At 42.3% G+C, this 20480-nt stretch overlaps 1 protein-coding gene across 1 annotated transcript in view; it reads right to left on the bottom strand.

Annotated features, from left to right (window-relative positions):
• ARFGEF3 (ARFGEF family member 3) overlaps positions 1-20480 on the bottom strand; it is a 159757-nt gene that overhangs the window by 69063 nt on the left and 70214 nt on the right. The window contains exons 5-7 of the mRNA XM_040965252.1: positions 14886-14954; positions 5670-5792; positions 2147-2189 (exon numbers count right to left, since the gene is read on the bottom strand). Coding sequence (XP_040821186.1) covers positions 2147-2189; positions 5670-5792; positions 14886-14954 — 235 coding nt within the window. The remainder of the gene's footprint in view (positions 1-2146; positions 2190-5669; positions 5793-14885; positions 14955-20480) is intronic.

Below are 20480 nucleotides of genomic sequence, written 5' to 3'. Positions count from 1 at the left end.
CACACTTCAGATACTTTCCAATACTGAAAATAGGAGCAGACCTCAAAACACGTATCACAATTATACAGAAAAAAAAATGTAAATAAAATGCACACTTAATGAAAGGAGACATGGTTAATAATAATAATAATAAAAAGACTCAGTAAACTGTGCTCTTCCCACTGGTTAAGCCTTGCTTTGAAATCTTGAATTTCCCCAAATGTGGCAGCACAGAAAAAAAAAAAAATGGTTGGAACCAAGAAATCAGAGAAAGGAGAGTAAGCAATTTAGTGAGCATTTTCCCCTACTGTCCACAGTGCACATGGACTTTGTTCATAAATGCAGCAAGAGAAATACCAGAGATATAAATTTTATGTCTAAACACACTCTAGTTTCCAAAACACAAACTTCCCTGAAGCCCGGAGGGAGAATGGTTAAAATCTGGAATCTGTTGAAGTCCTTATCTGCAGCTTGCTGACTGTGTGAACTTGGTCAACTCTTCCTTTCGGCAAAACGGGATAAGTTATACAACAAAAGCGATGTGTCAAGTAGATGACAAGCAGACGTGTTTGGTTTCTAAAACCTTTCAAAGATCCCTACACATACGGCTAAATATTTGAGGACTACATTAATGAGTGAATGTGTATGGAGGCAAGAAAGAGAAAAAAGGTGAGAGAAAAAATAAAAAATAAAGTGAGAGTGGAGTAGGGGAAATATATAAATGGTCAATCCTCAGAAATCAAGTCCAGAAATGTAGGAAGAAAGCTGAGAAATGAAAAGGGGCAATGATAAAACAAGCTTCAAATAAACCAACACTGTATGCAGAATTCTAGACAAACTTTGAACAAACCCCTTGGTAAACTTTCATCATTCATTGGGAAGGTGAGAAAGAAGATTTTCCCAGTACATATTTTAAAGATTTATTTTTGCTTGAAAGGTAGATTTATAGAGAGAAGGAAAGACATACTTAGATTTTTCATCTGCTGGTTCACTTTCCAAATGGCTGCAACAGCTGGAGCTGAGCCCATGTGAAGCCAGGAGCCAGGAGCCTCCTCTAGGTCTCTCACATGGGTGCAGGGTCCCAAGCACTTAGGCCTTCCTTCATGGCTTTTCCAGACCATAAGCAGGGGAACTCTATCAGAAAGTAGGGCAGCCGGAACAGAAGCCAGCACCCATACGGATGACAGCACAATAGGTGGAGCACTACCCTATTATGCCATGACTTTCTCAATATCTTAAAAATTATTTCAATTTTAATTGAATTGAATTGATTTTACCAGCCTTCTTTTGGACTACACTGCAATGAAATTTGTTTTTACACATTAAATTGTTGGGGCAAGTGTTCCAGCACAGCAGGTGTTTTGACACAGTAGGTTAAGTTACTGCTAGAAACACCCACATCCCAAAATCTGACTGCTTGTTTGTGCATCGGCTACTCTGCTTCTCTCCAGCTTCCGGGAAGACAGTATGTGCTGGGCCAGGTGACTGTATCCCTGAGGCTCAAGTGGATGCCTCAGTTCTGCCTCCTGCCTGGACCTGTCCTGGCTGTTTCAGGCATCTGGATAATGAACCAGGAGACAGAAGCTCTCTCTCTCGCATCATCTCTGCATTTCAGGTAAGTTCATACTTTAAAAATTGCTTGTCTCCTTCTTCACTGGGCCACAATGAAAGTTCCTTGATTTTTGCCTGACTTCAGTTGGACTGTCTGCTTGACTCCCCCCTATGCCGACTCCTTTTATGTATGAAGACGCTGGTATTTCACAAACACAATCCTGGTCCAACAGCACTGTGTACCAGCTAGATTTCTGTCACCCTCCCCTTAATTCTCATTTCAGCAATGAAACTTGACTTCATGGAGAAGAAAGAAACTAAAAGAAAAATAAAGCCAGCCAGTCTATAAAAAGGAGGTCTGTGACGATTAATTTCACTCCTACACATGGGACAGAAAAAGACACAGTTGGCCTAAGTGAGTGTAATGACAGAAAGAAGAGAGCAGCTTGTTAAGTAGCAGTGTGGATGGCCAAACAGAACATGCAAGCACTCTGGCAAACTGGCAAACTAGACTGACGTCTTCTAGGCGTTCTCACGCCCTTGGATCTGGCACCTGGCAGGCACTCATTCTTAAGCCCACTTTTCAAACTGAGCTGGTAAAAATCAAATCCAGTACCTTGTTTCCTGAATTCCGGTGGGACATCTGGGTTTTCAATAATCTAGTAAGGGAGACAAACAATTAGGAGATGCAGATGAAACAATTCATACTTTCAGAGAATGGAAAACTCTAGTAAACAAAATGACACTGTCTAGCTCTTGACTTCATTATTCACAGTACTTAGGAGAAAGACCATGATGCCCGGAACAGGAGTTACCAGTTACATAACTCATGCACTCACGAGCCCACAAGCTTCCTTTAAGTTGAAGCCCTGTGGTGTGCCGTGTGATCCCAGGGTGCTGGGTGCTGACTTGGGGCCATGCCTGCTTAAAGACACAGCAGAGAACAAGGTATCCCAAGGCTACAGAGTACCTTGTGTGTGGCATCCAGCAGGTGCAGACTCTGTTGTCAGAAGAATCAGGTCCCTGGGCTTTGAAATACAGGTGCAAAGATGACCAATGGTCACAAGTGCCAGCTTCCCAGTTGGCAGGAGGCAAACTGCCTTTTCCCATTCAGACCGACCTCTCTGGCTGCTGCTGGATAGAGCAAGATCCCCGAGTGCAGAGACAAACTTTAGGGAAGGGATGCTCCACAGGAAAGGCTGATTAAGGATTTAGGACTCGCCAAGCCCAGGACAACTCAGCAACTTCTAGTTGAGAACAGGAAGGAGAAACTTCAGCCTCCCAACATGTCTACACTAGGAGATAACCGGAAGGCGTTTTCACACTGATTAGCTACTGGACATGCAAGTCACCCCATGGTGCTGAGTTTTTAATTCTTGCGGCAGGCATATATTTCTACCACCCTCCATTCATTCCTTTGCTGGATCAGCTGCTCTGCAGGGCTTTTGTGGTATGTCATGTCAATGGCTACAGCATATACATGATTAGAATAGTATTTTCTGGAGGAAACAAACATGTCTGCATCATATTAGAGCGAGGCAAAGTTCCTCCCTCTGCCCAGCTCCAAATATTTACATGTGGCCATTTCACTTCATGAAATGAGGAACTTACAGTTTAACCACAGCTATGGTCATTTCTATAGTTCATTGATAAAGCTGGATAACATAAGGTTTCTGAGGATATAAAATCCACATTATAGTCTGTCCTTAGAATAGGGTGCAGACAGACACTATGTTGAAGACACTTCATGCTAATGCATTTGGTGTTCTAAATGATTTTTTTTCTTTCCACTTAGGTCTTCCTGATCAAAGGTGGTCTATGGCATCTTTCCAGAAATGGCTTACACTAAAAATGTCTCCCAAATGAACACACAGCCTCCTTCCAGCAAACTTGACCATTCCCATAGACCACTTCATTCAAAAATACCTAATGCTTCGGTGGCAAAACTTATGTCTTGTTCTACCAGATACAACACAGATGTAAACATTCTGAGATTTGTATTTTTTCTGGGACATGGAATGACATCTCCAGGGATTGCTTGAATAACAGACAGGAAGTGACAGGAAATACTCAGCTTTCGCTGAATGTGGGATCCTGCTTCCAGCTGAGAGGAGTAAGACTAGAAAACCAATTAGTCACATAAGACCAGGACAAAGGCAGACAAACCCTGGAGTTCCATCCGGGACTCCACAATGATACCTGTTACTGTTCTCATTTAAGAGCAATGAATGGGGCCCAGTGTGATATCCTAGTAGCTAAAGTCCTCACCTTGAATGCACTGGGATCCCATATGGATGCCAGTTCTAAACATGGCAGCCCCACTTCCTATCCAGCTCCCTGTTCATGGCCTGGGAAAGCAGTTGAGGATGGCTCAAAGCCTTGATACCCTGCAGCTGTGTGGGAGCCCTGGAAGAAGCTCTGGGCTTCTAGCTTCAGATTGGCTCAGCTCCACCCATTGCAGCTGCTTGGGGAGTGAATCACTGGATGGAAGATCTTTCTCTGTCTCTCCTCCTCTCTGTATATCTGCTTTTCCAATAAAAATAAATAAATCTTAAAAAAAAAGAGCAGTGAAGGATAAAAGACTGAGGCATTTGCCTTGAAATATGGCTCAGGTACATGGCATGTCACTTAACTAGACATGGCCAGACAGTGTCAAATCAACTATTACTAACAATATCCAGAGAGAACTTCAGTGCCCAAGTGAGTTTCAGGTAGCATTGAAAACAACTGCTTTTCCCAAAGTAATGCTGCATAGGAATGTTACATACAGGGAACTCCGAATGTTGATGCATGGGATAGGCCAGAAGACGCAGCATGTGTGTTCTGATTACAGAACAACTCCATTCGGAAAACCACCTTCACATACCAAACAATCTTGAAGAGGGTCCACACGCTCACAAACACTGCCGGGCGATGGTATTCACAACAAGCCAATTTTATTCGATGTTGTCACTTAGCAGAGACAGAACAAGAATATAGACTCCTTCAGGAACCGACACCCTCAGTTTTCTTCCATCAAGAATGTTTCTTTTTCCCTTGACATATTTTCTGCTTCTAGATGTTAAATTCTTTGAAAATGCATATTCCCACACCACCATATTCAAAATTCTCATATAAACAAAATAACATGTAACAAAAATAAAGCTAAAGTCATTTAAAAATGCCTTGAATTTAAACAACCGTTTAAACAGAATTTTGAACTTTGGATATAGCAGACAGACACCTAGCGTTGTTTTCATCACTGGTTGTGGGAACACATAGTGGTGGAGAACCTGCCATAGGGTGTGATCAGCAAGCAGGACTTCAGCTCTGCTAACATTTGGCTTCCATTTCATCCTTCTGGGCTGTACGTTCTTATTGTAAAATGCGAAATGACAGAATCTTACTGAAGGATCTACAGGGTTTGCCTCAACTCCATAATTTGCTGAAAATTAAAAAATAATTGGAGTAAAACTTGGGAAGCAACTGAAGGGAAGCCACCAAAAAATTAATGTGTGCACAACTGAGATATTCTGAACGGCAACTGAGATTTTACACATAAGTAATAGATGCCAGCTCAGAACACTCATGGACGATTGGAAGACTTTTCATCCAAATGATTTTAGAAGCAAGTTTAAAATAAAGCGCTGATTTGGAGGAGGGTAAATGCTCTCACGAACACTGCTGGGAGAGAATGCACACAAGAAGCCCATTCTATTTATAGGTTCCTCAGGGTACTTGCTCCGGACAGTCTGTTCAAGCTGAGGGCATAAAGCTGAAACAGGTTCTGATGACAGACATCAAACAAACCGTGAGAAGATGCTCACAGCTGGGAGCTGGACAAAAGGAATCTAAACCCCAAGGTATGTCATGAACGAGAATTCCTTTCTCTTAATTTCATATCTACTTCCAGCATTTATTATATCACATTCATTTTCTTGAAAAAATTTCAATGTGTAAAAAATTTCAAAAGTAAATTTTAAAATAAGAATTGAAGAATTACAAAATCATACAACCCCCCCCCCCCCGCCCCAGCTCGTCCAAAACAAACAAGTCATTTAATTCCTGAGTTTTCCATGGGCTACTGACATGGCAGCAGGTTTGGGACCAGGGACAAGGACAGTGAAGACAACCGTGACACGGGTGTGCTGCTAGCTCACCGTATTCTCTTGCCGCTGTCGCAACTGCAAGGTCAAGTCGCTCAGCATCTGACTGAGGGTGGCCCGCACAGCAGTGTTGATGCTACGCTGGTGACAGCTACACATGTAGGTTTCAATGCAGACCTAGTCAGGAAACAAGACAGCAACACATGCGCTCATTCAGACATCCTCATTACCAAAGTTCCACACACAAACCCAACATGCCCGCAAGTCATTCCTTAGTCAGTCCAGCAAAAGGAAAAACAGCAAGTTAGTGACTTTCAATTTGGCCAAATGATTTCATCTAAAATCCAGGTGACTCTAAATACATCAGGAAATGCTTCTTCATGGCACACCAGAACGGATTTTAGGGCTGCAGTTGTGGTGCAGCTGGTAAAGCTGCCGCCAGTATCTTATGTAGGTACCAGTTTGAGGTCTGACTGCTGCACTGCTGGTCCAGTTCCTTGTTTATGTGCAGCAGAAGATAGTGCAATATGGTCCAAGCGCTTGGGTCCCTGTACCCATGTGGGACAACCCCAGCCATTGTGGCCATCTGAGGAGTGAACCAGTAGATGGCAGATCTTTCTCTCTGCAGTTGAATTTTAGATAAATAAACCTTTGAAGCACCAGAATGTAAGATTTTGTGAGTTACAATGTGTGGGCAAAGGGTTAGTGAAACCCCGAGTGTGACTTTGGGTACCCTCTCTAGCTGTGTTGTTTTGGAAATTCGATAAAGGGCAGGATGCTGGTCATGTTTCTAAGTAGTATGGTTTATGGTTCAAGTGCTTCCTGGTTACTAAACTCGACCGAACTGGGATTACCTGTGTGTCAACTGGAAATGCCTGGTGGGAAGGTACAGATGTAGGCTTCCCTGGATGCAACCACTCTTGTAATTGATCACATCCCCTGGAAATGATTCAGCTGGCTCTGTTTACAGGGTTACTTTAAAAGCATTGGTTCCTATTTGGGATATGGGCTCCTAAGCCAATGAGCTCCAAGCCTTATTAGCCTGGCTTTTTGTGCCTACATTGTCATGTGAGAACCAGAGTTCTGCCTTTAATTGCTATGAGGCCTCCTGTCCAAGGCAAATGCTAACACTGTCCTGTTTCCATTTCCAGTCCTGTGTGCTAAGTGATAAAACGCCAGTTGTAGCCTCTTTGTGGCTTCTTGCTTCAATGTCTACTGGAACCCAGAAGACATCTCGCTGGTGAAAGCATGAAGAAGGCTCAATTTTGAAACATCTGCCATTTGATAATGATGCTAAATGACTTCCCCACTTTGCAGACTGTTCTGATGTCCCATTTTCCTGGACACCATGGAGATGGGCACAGCTGTTAACACAGACATGATTTAGCTATGCCTACGTTTTTCTCTCCACACGATATTCTATTCTCTGAGGCAAAGGCAGACTTTCATGTACCTAAATTACTTTCCTTGGAATAGTTCTAAGGCTGTCTACAATGACAGTACAGAATTCTGGGGTGGGCTTTTGATCGAGTGGTTAGGACATCCAATGACCTGGCTTGGACTCTTAGCTCTGGCTCCTGGTTCCTTCTGCCTGCTTACGTGGACCTTGCGGGCAGCAGGGGTGATTCCAGCATCTGAGCTCTAGCTAGCTCAGAGACGCGGACTGAGTTCCAGTCTCCTGGTTTTGGCCATTCCGCAGCCGCTGTGGGAGTTTGAGGAGTGAACCACGGGATGGGAGGTCTTTCCATCTCCATACCTCTGCTTCTTAAGTAAAAATGAAAAAACTGACATCCTACTCAAGTGACTAATTTGGTGCTTGACAACTAAATTAAATAGATATGGAAGAGAACTATATATTTTTTTTTTCAAGTTTTTTTTTTTCAGTCCTTTTGAGATGCAGAGACAGATAGCTGGTGCACTTAACCAAACAGCTCCACAGCTGGGGCTGGGCCAGACTGAGGTAGGAGCCTCAAACTGAATCTGGTGTCCCACATGGGGGACAGGGACTCAAGTACTTAAGCCATCACTTGCTGCCTCCCAGGGTGTGCAATAGGAAGAAGCTGGAATTGTAGGAGACATAGGCATTCAGACCTGGACACTTTAATATGGAATGCATGGGCCCAAAGCAGTGTCATTTTTGTAAAATAAAGATTCAGGGCCTGGTGTGAGAGCCTAGTCACTAAATCCTTGCCTTGTATGTGCTGTAATCCCAGATAAATGCTGGTTTGTGTCCCAGTTTTTGCATTTCCACGTCCAACCCCCTGCTTTTGGCCTAGGAAAACAGTATAGGATGGTCCAAAGCCTTGGAATCCTGCACCCATGTGGGAGACTTGGCTGCGGCTCCTGGCTTCAGAGCAGCTCAGTTCCAGCAGCTGTGGGCACTTGGGGAGTGAGTCAGCAGATACAAGGTCTTTGCCTCTCTTTCTCTCTGTAAATCTGACTTTCCAATAAAAATAAATCTCAAAAAATAAAGATCTATAAATTCATTTGAGAGGCAGAACAACAAAGACAGAGCTTTTCCATCTGCTGGTTTATTCCCAGGCTGGGTCAGGTTGAAGCCAGGACCAAGGAGTTCCTTCTTAGTTTCCCACATAGGTAGCCGGGGCCTGAGCACTTGGGACCCCATCTGCTGTCTTCCCAGGTACATCAGCAGAGTGCTGGATCAGAAGCCTTAACCCAACACTCTGATTATGGATGCTGGGTGCCAAAAGTGGCAGCTTAACATACTGTGCCACAACTCCAGCCTCGGTCAGGTAGCATCTGTTTTTTTTTTTTAAGGATTTATTTATTTTAAATTAGAAAGGCAGATATACAGAGAAGAGAGACAGAGAAGATCTTCCATCTGCTGGTTCACTCCCCAAGCGGCCACAACGGCTGGAGCTGAGCCAATCCAAAGCCAGGAGCCAGGAAGCTCTTCCGGGTCTCCCATGCGGATGTAGGGCCATCCTCGACTGCTTTCCCAGGCCACAAGCAGGGAGTGGGATGGCAAGTGAGGATTGAAACCGGTGCCCAATGGGATCCCGGGCGTTCAAGGCGAGGAGAACCTTAACCGCTAAGCTATCACGCTGGGCCCAGAGACCAAATGTCAACTTTTCAGGCTACTGCTGCTTAACTTGCAGAGTTTTCCACCAGGCCTCACTACATTAATCCTTCTGTAAAATTAATCAGGTGAAAGGTAAATATGTTTAAAGTTTAACTTATCTTTTATTGAATACCTTATATTTCAAAGGAACATTTGAAATTTAAAACTGTATTTGGAAATGAGCCTAGAGAAACTCATTTCATCGTTAAGGAACAAGTTCTAAAGTTTTTTTTTTTTTATAAAACTATTTAAAGCATGTAAATTAATTCATTTACTCACATGAGTTCGCACATATTTAAAAAAAAGGTGTTTTCATCTTTGGTGTATGGGATCTAATGATTTATAATGTTGAAAAGGCATCCAAATGAGTGCCATATTTCACTTTGGTGAACTGAAATTCTCCACAGCCAAATTAAGCCCACTAGTGCCACTTGAACCTTATAATTTAGCAATTTTCTTGATATCCTGCCGTTTTCCCAGGAAGTCTGCCTGACTGTGGCTCTCCGAGAGTGCTAAGATTTGACATTATAAATTTAGTGGAAATTTTAAGCCTAAAAAGCCTTAAAGAGTAGCTATTTTGAGATTGGAGCTACACACTTAATAGAAATTCTCTTGAATATTTAAGGCAATATTGAGTATACGTTTTCCCTTTAAAAATGATAGAATCCCCGCAGGCAGATGAAAAAAGCACACATGAGAAATTGGATTTGACATCACAGCTTTGCAGACAGACAGAACTTTCCAAACACCATGGTGGGGTTTATTTGTGTGGGGGGGAGAGGTTAATGTCACCACTGCTTTAGTTTTTTTAACAATGGACATGACTTTATTATAGGAGGTGTTTTACCGAGGGAAATATGTAACCATTCACTTAGCTAAAAATAAGTGTTAATCTAAGTAGCTCAATCTATTGATGCTGGAAATTTAAATACTGTGTATGACAAAAGGACATCTTCTTAAATGTAACATTACCATATAGTTGATATTATTATTATCTGTAGGTATGCAGAAACAAACACCGTTATCAGCTGTATTAATATCTTCTAAAGAATTGACCCTCCAACTTACTGTAACAACAGTTCACAGAGGGTTTCCATTTTAAACCTGACCTCTGTATCCAAGGCCAGAAACGCTTCATCATACAAATGCATTCTTTTCCTCCACCTCAGTACTGACAGGAACACACTGACTCAGAGAAGCTAGGAGAAGATCAAGGCCCAAGGCAGGCTGTTTCTGGAAAGCGCTCACATGGCTCTCATGTTAGTCTCCCCAGCATCAGTTGTACCTCCCCACGCCCTTTGCTTTCGCCGAGAACTGGTGCTGAAAAGACCCCAGTCCTGCAGCACTGCAGGAGGCAGGACCATGTCAAATACCTTGTGAGAAGCCACAGGCCCCGGATGACCAGGGAATGCACGGAGACACAGGGCAGTGAGCAGGCTCACAAGGAACATTTTGATCGTGCCATGCATTTGTGGACATCCGGTTTTACGACATGCTAAATATAGCTGAGAGCAAAAATACATATGGTTAATGAAGCTTACAAAGCCCTACAGCAGCCAGAAATAAAGATCAAAATTCACTAATCCGCAGGCCACACATAAGCAGAGTTTTTTTGTCATTGTGTAAGTGGACTAATAGTAACAGTACCAGGCCAGGCCCAGGAAGGAATCACAATGATTAACCATGAGGCAGCGTAATGGAATGTAGCAGACAGTCAAGAAATGTCAACCCAAGTGATCACAAACTCCAGAGTTGCCACGGAAGCAGCTTGCTTAATTCTATAACATATGGTTTACCTTCTCTTTCTCATCTGAGTGAGAATGGTGCTATTGCTTGCTTAAAACAGTGCATACTGGTGAGTACTATGTTCCAGAAGGATAAGAGCTAGCATACTTTCAATCAGAAAAATGTGTGGAGATATGAAACAGTTCACGAGGATAAAATAGGAAAAGCTAGAAGAAAGCAGAAGAAACATCTTTTCTATTAGAAAGACCATCTCTTGTAGATCCCACTAGAATCAAAGAAAATTTGAGTCATTAAGTCTCAGCTCCATATGGGATCTTGGTGACAGTTCAGTTGCTAAGCTACTTTCTATTCTCTGTGAAAGGCGCTTCCCCTCTAAAGCAGACGAACAGCTGGGTCAAGAGGTAACAGATCATATGAGACCGCCAATGCAAACACAGAGTACTGAGGTTGTACTGAAGTTGTTCTATTATTCCTAGGAAATATGAATAAGAGAGTCTGATCACCACGCCAGGTGGGAGGATTTTACTGGTTTTCCTTCTGGATCTCAACTCATGGCTTACAAGGACAACTGTGTTTGTGATTTTCCTCTTACCCCGCTATGTGCTTCTTGGCTTAAGCTGGTTTATAAAACTGGCTTGAGATTTGTCAATCCATGGATCCTGCACCTTTGCAGGTGTAGCCTTCTGCCTGCCCTACACAAGGCTTTGTTGAGATGCAGCCTCTGCCCTATGAGCCAATCATGAAGTTGTGTGGACCTCTCACTGATCCATGTGTCTCCCAACCCTTACATAAAAGCCTTCATGAGTCAGGCAAGTCAAGAAGTTAAAGGAAGGTAAGGGAATTTCTGGCAAAAGGTCTGGCAATTCAAAGGTCATAAAGCCCTAAGTGCACAGGGAACATATGGCTGAAACAAGTCAAACCAGAAAAAAGGGACTGGAGCACAAGCAAGAACAGAAATGCTCCAGGGAGGGACAGTGAAGCTCCCAAGCATGGCCTTCTTCATTCTGGTGATCTCCTCTAGTCTTAGCCTGTATTCTTATTTCTTCTGGAAATTTCCTTGCCAGGAAATGGGTACTATTTTTTTCTCATCTCATACAAATCATTACAGGATCAATGGAGCAGGTCTCCAGTATGCTTTTCTTCTTGATTATATTCTGCAGGCTGTTCCTTGAGGGTAAAATCCTTTATTGGCGAGAGATCTCAGAAGGAATGGTGTCCAATCTGAGTAAAAGAAGGTAACAGTGAACATTTGAAGATTTGTAAATGAGTCCAATTTTAAAAAAAAGCTACTTAGAAGCTTCGGTTGAAGAGCTAACTTTTTTAAGCTTTCCATGGTAACACGTGGAATTCTTAACTCTATATCCTCGGACAGTAGCATGCTTACAATATATAAATGACTAATTTGTAAAAATACCCAAAGACAGTGGCATATTGCTAATGGCCACTTTAATCTTTGATCTCAAGGGAAAAAGAGACTTATTAATACCTCAGCCTCATATGTAGAAATACCATATAGCGATTATTTGATAACTCACCAAAGTTCAAGGGTGGCAACACTTCTAATAACTTCATCTCACTGTCAGAATTTCCTTTAGCAAGATTATGCTAACATTTTCTAAGACCAAGGGTAGCCAGGAAGTAATGTAGCATGAAGGTTTATAACACATATGTGCAATATAAAAATTTATAATTTGAAACCAGAGATCTAGAAAGTTGGAAAAGCCAGTCAACCTTACTTTGCCTTGGGTTCTAATTAAGCTAACTTGTGCGAGATGACTAGATAGTGTACACAAAGTGGCACTTATTTCCATGCTGTATGGACTCAACAATTAATATTGAACAGTGTTTTGGAATGGAGAGAGAGATGAATGGAAGGAGTGAAAATAGAAGTCCCCCCTTAAAAAAATGATTCTTGAAGGAAAAGAAAAAAAAGGGTCTTTGGGACAGATAATTTTGCCTGAACCTATGAATCAAAGACTGGGACATTTCTATAAGTCAGTAAGCTCCATCAGGCAAACATACATTGACAACAAGGTTTTCTGCTTTTAATAAATCCATAGGAGAGCCTTCAGCAAACTTGAAGATCTTTTCCAAATTATTTCTCTCTCTCTTTCTCTCTCTCTCTCTCTCACACACACACACCATCTTCAAAGCAGTTTCAGAGTATTGCTGGCTACAGCCAACTTTTCCTTTATCTTGATGCTGTAACAAATTATATTAAACCGTTATTCCTATACTAGGGTAAACTGTCCTTTGGAAACTCAAGACATTTGCTAATCTAGGAATAATCTGAGGACAAGTCTTTGACTCAGCTTTCAATCAATGAAGGAGGAGAATTATGAACCCATAATGAAGATTTAATAATGCTTATCCATGGAATAAGCATGAACAGAAGACTATTTGGTTATTTGGTTATTGTCCACTTTAAAACTGGATAATGTTTCTCATTTTTCCAGGGTGGCGCCATTCTGTAAAAAGTATTATTTCAATTTAATCAAGCTAAAGTTGGACAACAAATGAAGACTGTCCTGTTACAATTATAGAGATTGCTTATTCTTTTACAAACTCATCCATATTTTAGGAAAAACAGCCTTTTTTCATACTTTATTACACAACTCATTTCCTGACCAGCAGGTTTTAAAGCAAACATTGCCCTTGCATAATGTAAACGAATACCACTGTGAGAAAGAACAGCCAGATTCCTTCTTCATGTGCACAGGGGTTTTAAAGGGCCATTTCAAGGTGTTTTTATATAGATTGTCCCTCCATCTCAAAAGTGACCATGGAATACATTTAACATTTACTGGACCTGCAGCTAAAAGCTTTCTGTCTGGACTATATTTGTCTCAGTGGCACAGCTACTCCAGGACACAGGGCTATGTACCGTTAAAGGCAAGCAGGAGGCAGAAGGCGTATCCAAGGCAACACCAGCTGAGAGAGCCAGGAGCTAAGTCCAAAAAATTGGACTGCATAACCCCCCGCTTTTTTTTTTTTAAATCACAAACTCAAATGCCATTCTCTTTAGACTGTTCTTAGGCTAAGATTATTTTTTCCTTTAAGGTTTTGGACAAGTCCACTGCACTTGGATGACTCATCCCTCCTGGACAGGGCTGCTGAGCCTTACGCTGGCTTCCACACGCTCACAGTGCACGCTATCTACTCGAGCCAACCATAGCTGCTGCATGTGTTATGGCTGCTTCGGAGTTACATTCTGCATCATTCAGATTCACTCAAACACTGAGACAAAAACCACAACCTCTTCCCATCTCCAGAAGTCACTGGAGTTCCCTGCCAGCCCTTGCTTCCTACGTGTGTTATGGTTGCTGACTGCTCCTGTTCCTGGGAGCCACAGCAGGTGGGCAGTGACACACCAACTTCATGGCTTCCTCCTGATGGCAAAGGGCTGACCAGCCTCTTGCATGCTGATTTACTTCTTGTTACTTTCAGAAACGACACTGTCTTTTGGAATGTGAACCTGCACACACAGCAGCAGAACTGACAAGCCTCCCTTAACATTCAATTAAAAAACATAGACAGCTATTTTATTTCATTACCCAGAGTACAACCTAAAAATTCTATCTCAAGACACACATAATTGGAAAGTGATTAATATTAACATGCCAGATCAGCTGATGAGCTGCTGTTCTCTTCTGATAGACACAAAACATTTTCTGCAGGCTCAAAAATAATTTTCTGCTTGTTTCCATTTTTCAATACTGCACAACATCATATAAATGTCTAATATATAAGTGCTAACAATTAGGTGTTTTTCTCTTTCATTTCAAAACCCAGAAGGTCACTGCCTCTTTGTAGCCTAAATGTGTACTCTCATGAGGGCATATAAATCCTAAGGACATTCTCCAAGAAACTTAAGGGAAATCCATCTGAGTACATTTATACAGCTTAGAAATTGATGATGTACACAGAAGTCAGAGAGTCACGAAGTCATGGCGCCAGGGGAGCACCTTGGGAATGGTAGACAGTACCAGTTCTCCAGTACAATACAGATGGGAGGAGGCAGTTTTGCAAAGATGGTTACAAAAGGCATTCACAGGATTAAGAAGATAGAACCGGGCTTTAATCAGCAAACACCTCTCAAAATCTCATCCTTGGTTTCCTAATCATTTTTAAAAGCCGAATGCTTTTCAATTTTCTTAGGAGAAACAGAGAAAGCAAAATACCTGGATATAATAGTAGAGAGAACCAGTACTGTCATTTCCATGATCAGGGTTTCCAGCTAGGCAACCACAAGCTTCAAGACGCACAGAGTGGGCCAGCCACAGCACGCTCCCCACAAAGCAGTTCCTTAGCGCAAGCTGCCCCCTGAAGTAATCAGGGAAGGGTTCACCCCATCACCGGGCCTTGGCGCCAGCCTATGTTCATCCCAGGTAGTGGCAAGCTGCAGTGTGCAGCCAACACCAACACAAACAAGCAACACTCACCTCCGCGATCTTCAGCACCGCACTCCCGTTCAGATCAAATGTTGGGGTGTAGGTGATGCAGAGTAAAACCTTTCACATGCCAGGAGGGGGGAGATGAGAGAACAAAAACAGAGAAATTAATACTTGCTTCACATGTCATTGTGGAGTCATGTTTCCCTGACTTGCTTTATTGAATGTTTCTTTTTATCCCACCTGTAGGCTCTCCAGTTGGAGACAAGGTCATGCCTGCTAAAATAGAGCCTAGATTTTAAAAAGCGAGGCTGCTCACCTTCTCCCACAGAAGGGCTATTGCAAGACTGGATACAAATGCATTCATTTGATTATTCTAAGATGGCTATCTAATCATTAAGAGAGAGAGAGAGTAGAGACTTCAAACAATGGTCACATTTGGTGCTAGGAACCACATGTGAATGATCAAGTCATTCACTTGAGATTTGAACTCTAATAATCTGACTCCATGCCTGGAATCACTAGGTCAGACAGTCTCCATCTGGTTGTAGATTCAAATGTCACAGTACTTTTCGATTTCCATTCCCTTCCCAAATGCAAATGGGATGAGGGATTCTCTTATGGCATTATTCCTTCTTTTCCTTTTGATAACTTCATTGAGCATGCTGCATTCAAATTCGTACACAAGTCAGACCCTCCACTTTCATTTGGCTTCTGGATTCTGGCTTCTGACTTCTGTGCCTGGGAAAAATGGTTGTTAAGTCTGCTTCCTGATTCCAATCACAAAAGTCATGCCTGCACTTGGGCTGCCAGTTCACAAGTGTGCTTTGGAGCCCTGCACATTTCCCTGATGGAGGATCCAGACCTAATCACCTTCCAGAAGTGCAGCAATGGGAAAGGACACAAGATTTCCTCATGTGTCAGTGTCAGGTGTTTGCTAAGCCATCCCTCACAACAACATCCTTTCAGAGGAAGCAATATATTTGCATCTATACAATTAAAGAAGGCAAAAAAGACACTTGAACCAAATCTCAGTCCTAAGGTGAGACTGACTGTGCACCTGGCTCCTCAGTCCTTTGATCTTTAAGGTGTTGAAAGCTAAGAGTTGACTCCAACTAAAAATCGGCTCAGAATATGGCTGCAGAAGCCAAAGCCATCTGGCCTTATGAGAAATGGCTGCCTTTTGTTTAATGACATTGCAAAGTGAGGATAAAAGGCAGCTAAGTTCAATGAGGTCCCCAGTTCCTAATCTTCTTCTGGGACAGAATTTCTGTTTTCTAAGCCTTTGTGGTCCCTTGCCCTGAAACCCCCATTTTTGGCTTCATCTGTGGATGTTCCTCTATGTTTTTTTTAAAAAAAACATTTTAATTTATTTTAATAAGCAGGATGAGAGAGAAACAAAGGAGAGAAAGAGTGCCTCTATCTGCTGGTTCATTCTTCAAATGCCAAAGGAAGTTGGTGCTGGGCCAGTTCAAAACTAGGAACTTGGGACTCCATATGGCTCTCCCATATGGGTGGCAGGCGCTCAATAATTAAACCATCACCACCTGCTGCCACCCAGGGAGCTCATTGGCAGGAAGCTGGATCAGAAGAGGAGTAACCAGGACTTGAACTGGTCCTCAGATCTGGGATAGGAATGTCCTCAATGGTGGCTTAACATGACTGCCCCCACCTGCAACTCATTTGATTGTTAAGTCTCAACTCAGATGCTACCACCTTAATGCTTTCTTCAATTACTGTTTCTGAAATAGTCCTTTTACAGTCCTTGATTTTACTTGCTGCAGCACAAGCATCTGTCACATCCTTATTTATAATTTTCCCTTTGGATTTTAATATCCCATTGGGTCTCAAAAAGCCCCTGGGGCACTAACACATGCTGTCTTCTTACTTTAATTCTTTTGCCATGTCACACAGCTTCCTTTCTTGTTTCTTTATTTTGTACATTTCAGGGCAAGGAGTAGGAAGGTATGAGAAGATAACAGTGGGGGTCAGTGATCTTAGGGAGGCACTTGGTTTACCGGGTCCTAGATTTTGTAAATGCTCATAACAAAAACTGGCAACTGGGAACACTTGTCTATATGAAAATCAATATGGTAACTATTTGTCTGAATTGGTTAATTATCAACGTTCTTTCTGCCTCCCATTCATTGTTCTCTGTACCATAACAGGTGCACGAAGGGTGGTTTAGAAGCAAGTCTGCAAAGTCTGACCTAGTTTTCTGTGTGTAAGAGCTGCTTTAAGAGAGCAGTGGCTAGAGGAAGTGGGGACAGCGTCTATCGGGAAAGTTGAGGTGAGGGTGTGGAGTTGAGAGATTTTTTGGGAGACTCCAAAGCTGGACTCCTTATGTGAAAAGGAAGAGTAGCAAATGCAGAGGGAGGGTTTCAGTCACATTCACACCAGTGTGCACCAGCACCTTCCATTTGGAAGGTCTCGAAAGAATGGATTTCCACACTTCATGCCAGACAGACAACATTCAAAGGTTCCCTAAGCTATAAAGAAAAACCACTAAAACCCGAAAAGGAATGAAAAGGAAGCATGTTTGTGAGATCAGCTCTATAAACTCAGGCAGTTTGCTGGGTGGAAGGTGCTGTAGGTTTTCCTTAGAGCAGCTGAGCTTGTGCTTGGACCCTGCCATGACTCACAAGCTATATTAAGGGCATGTGTCTAGCTGGGCTGATATAGCAGACAGAAATAACTTATCAAAAATGATAAATGAAGAAACTGTGCATGTTCCCCAGGCCTAGAGAGCATTCATTTACTGGATTAAAACACAGACTGTCTGTGGGAAATATAAGGCAACAGCGAATTAATTTAAGGCCTCTGACTTCCACTGCTTAATGAGAGGGCAGAAAATTGAACATTCTGAGCACGTTTGCTGTGGAAAACAGGAGCACGTAAATGTTCAGGGCAATTCCACCGAAAACATCCTTCCCAGGGTCACTAAACCATAGACTAGATTAGCAATGAACAGCAGGAGTGTGAGTGATAGTCAGGTCTTGCTATCCAGTTCATTGACACAACTGTCAGAAATGAGCCAGGAGGAAAAAAATGGGAGGCCAGTGACAAGGCCTCTAAGAAAAAGGAAGAAAAGCACTATAATCACTAGTAAAAGATCCAATACCCCTATCCACCACCCCCCCCCCTTTTTTTTACAAACATTTCATTGAATGGTTGCTGTATATGAAAAGCAATGCCTTGACTTAAAATACCTACGGGGTGGGGGGTGAGGCGTTGCTGCAACACAATGATTCAACTGGCTAATTATTAATTAACTGATTGGCTAATTGCTTAGTAATCCCTTGCAAATGCTGGAATACTATATGGGTACTGGTTTATATCCTGGCTTCTCCACTTCCCATCAAGCTCCCTGTTTATGGCCTGGGAAAGAAGTAGACGATGGCCCAAAGCCTTGGAAACCTCCACTCATATGGGAGACCTGGAAGAAGCTCCTGGATCCCGGCTTTGGACCAGTTCAGCTCTGGCCATCGTGGCCACTTGGAGAGTGAACCAGCAAACTAAGATCTTTCCCTCTCCTTTACTGTGTAGATCTGCCTTTCAAATAAAAATAAATCCTTGTGGGAAAAAATAATGTAGATTCTGGGGTAGGCATTTGGTGCATCAGCTGACATTTGGGATGCCTGCATCTCATGTCACAGCGCCTAGGCTGAAATCTCTGTTGTTCTAGACAGCTCCCTAAGAAAGCACAGCCTTGGAGGCAGGGCTAATGGCTCAAGTGCTTAGGTCCCTGCCACCCACAGGGGAAACTGGGATTGGGTTCTAGGCTCCTGGTTTTGGCCTGGCCCAATTCTAGCTTTTGTAAGCATCTGAAGATTAAACCAGCAGATAGGAGAGTTTTCTAATAAATAGAAAATAAAACAAGTAAAATATAAAACTATATTACAAAATGTATATAAAAACCCCGACTTAGGGGGAAAAAAAAGATCAGAATTTTACTGGAAAAGAAAAAGTGAAGAATTGGACCCTAATGATGAGAATCTGAACAGGGAGGGACCGACGGGGCTGCATAATGATGAGGTGGACAAAATTATAGCTGTGCTCTTCCAATGAGAGAACCCTAAATTAAGTCTGTCCTTAGAGCAGGTCATAGTCATACCCAGGGTTTCTGCACTGGGCATACCCTGCCTCACCAGTGACCATGAGAGAGCAGGAACTGTGACTTCAGAGCCACCAATGTTTTGGTCACATGACTGGGCATCAGATTCAATGTTAAATTTGCATGAAAATTTACCTATGTTCTTTACTCCTTTTAAAACTCCTCCCCCACCTCAGAAGAATATTTACAGGAATAAATGTTCTACAAAAGAACAGATTTGGTACATATTCAAGACCCTCTTTTCATAGCCTCATCTGCAACTCACAGGGACTGTAACAATATTAAATGGATAAGAAAAACGCAAATAATCCACATTAAAAAGCTCAAATCTTTGGTTAGAGTTTGCACTCCACTATTTACTACTACATCCATATCTCATCATTGTGAATCAGATCCACTTTGTTCTTTATGTTCTCCCTTTCAGGGTCCCACGGAGTTCAAGTTCTCATTTACTAAATGTCTAGCTTCTGTGGAATCACAATTTTCCCCATAAGAAAGCTCACCTTCTATTGCTGATGCAAGGCTCTGCATAACTGTATTTCAGGACTGACTGGCCCAAGTGCTTTCACAATAGAGAGAAATTTAATGGTGCTGAAGTCTAGGAGAAGGAGAGTAAAGGCTGAGTTTGCAAGTCAGATGACAGATAAAGGGAAGGAGACACCCAGCCAGGGAAACGTCAAGAGTAAAACCATGCCAGTGTAAAAGCAGAGTCTGGAGGCGTGGCTTGGATCCTCACTGTACATCCAGTTACATGTCTCGTGTGAAGTATCTTGCACGTATTATCTTAGAGCCAGCCAGGCCAATAAATCACAACCACAAGATGCAGTAGGCCAGAGTGGAAGTCAGAGAGATAGAGCAGATACTGATTAACGCACAGCTGAAGTGATAGAGGGCCCCCAAGGATGTCAGGGGAATAAACTGACAGGGTGCACTGCACTAGGAAAGTGACAAGAGTGAAAGGCAATGGTCACTGCTATTTGAAACCTGAGTATAACCTTGCCACCCAGTTCTGATGGAATCCCCCTAAATTGCAATTCTTAAATACTATGCAAAGTTTAGCTGATCTTAATAAAATAACAGGCTTGATCCAAAGCGATCTTCATCAAGACACATGATTCTTCAACATCAGGAAAAGATCCTTAAATGTGCACGTGAAAAAAATCAATTGACATATAAAGGAATGCCGATTAAACTCACAGGATATCTCTCACAGGAAACTCTACAGGCAAGAAGAGAATGGAGGGACATATTCCAGATTCTAAAAGAAAAAAAAATGTTGGCCTAGGATAACATATCCAGCAAAGCTTTCTTTTGTCTTTGAAAAGGAGATAAAATTCTTCCACAGCAAAGAAAAATTAAAAGAGTTTGAATCTTCCAAACCTGCCCTACAAATGATACTTCAAGATGTTCTCTTCATAGAGAAGAGGAATAGCACCCAATAAAACCAAAGAACAAATGTGAAGAACATCCCAGTGAAATGACAACAGAAGACTAAACCAATGAACAACCAACCCATTCCTAAAATGACTGGA

The sequence above is a fragment of the Ochotona curzoniae genome, unplaced genomic scaffold (genome assembly GCF_017591425.1).
Source record: "Ochotona curzoniae isolate NIBS_2020 unplaced genomic scaffold, NIBS_Ocur_1.0 scaffold_3890, whole genome shotgun sequence".
NCBI classification, from domain to species: Eukaryota; Metazoa; Chordata; class Mammalia; order Lagomorpha; family Ochotonidae; genus Ochotona; species Ochotona curzoniae.
Note: the sequence above shows the minus strand (reverse complement) of the source record. Positions and strands in the feature narration are given on the sequence as shown.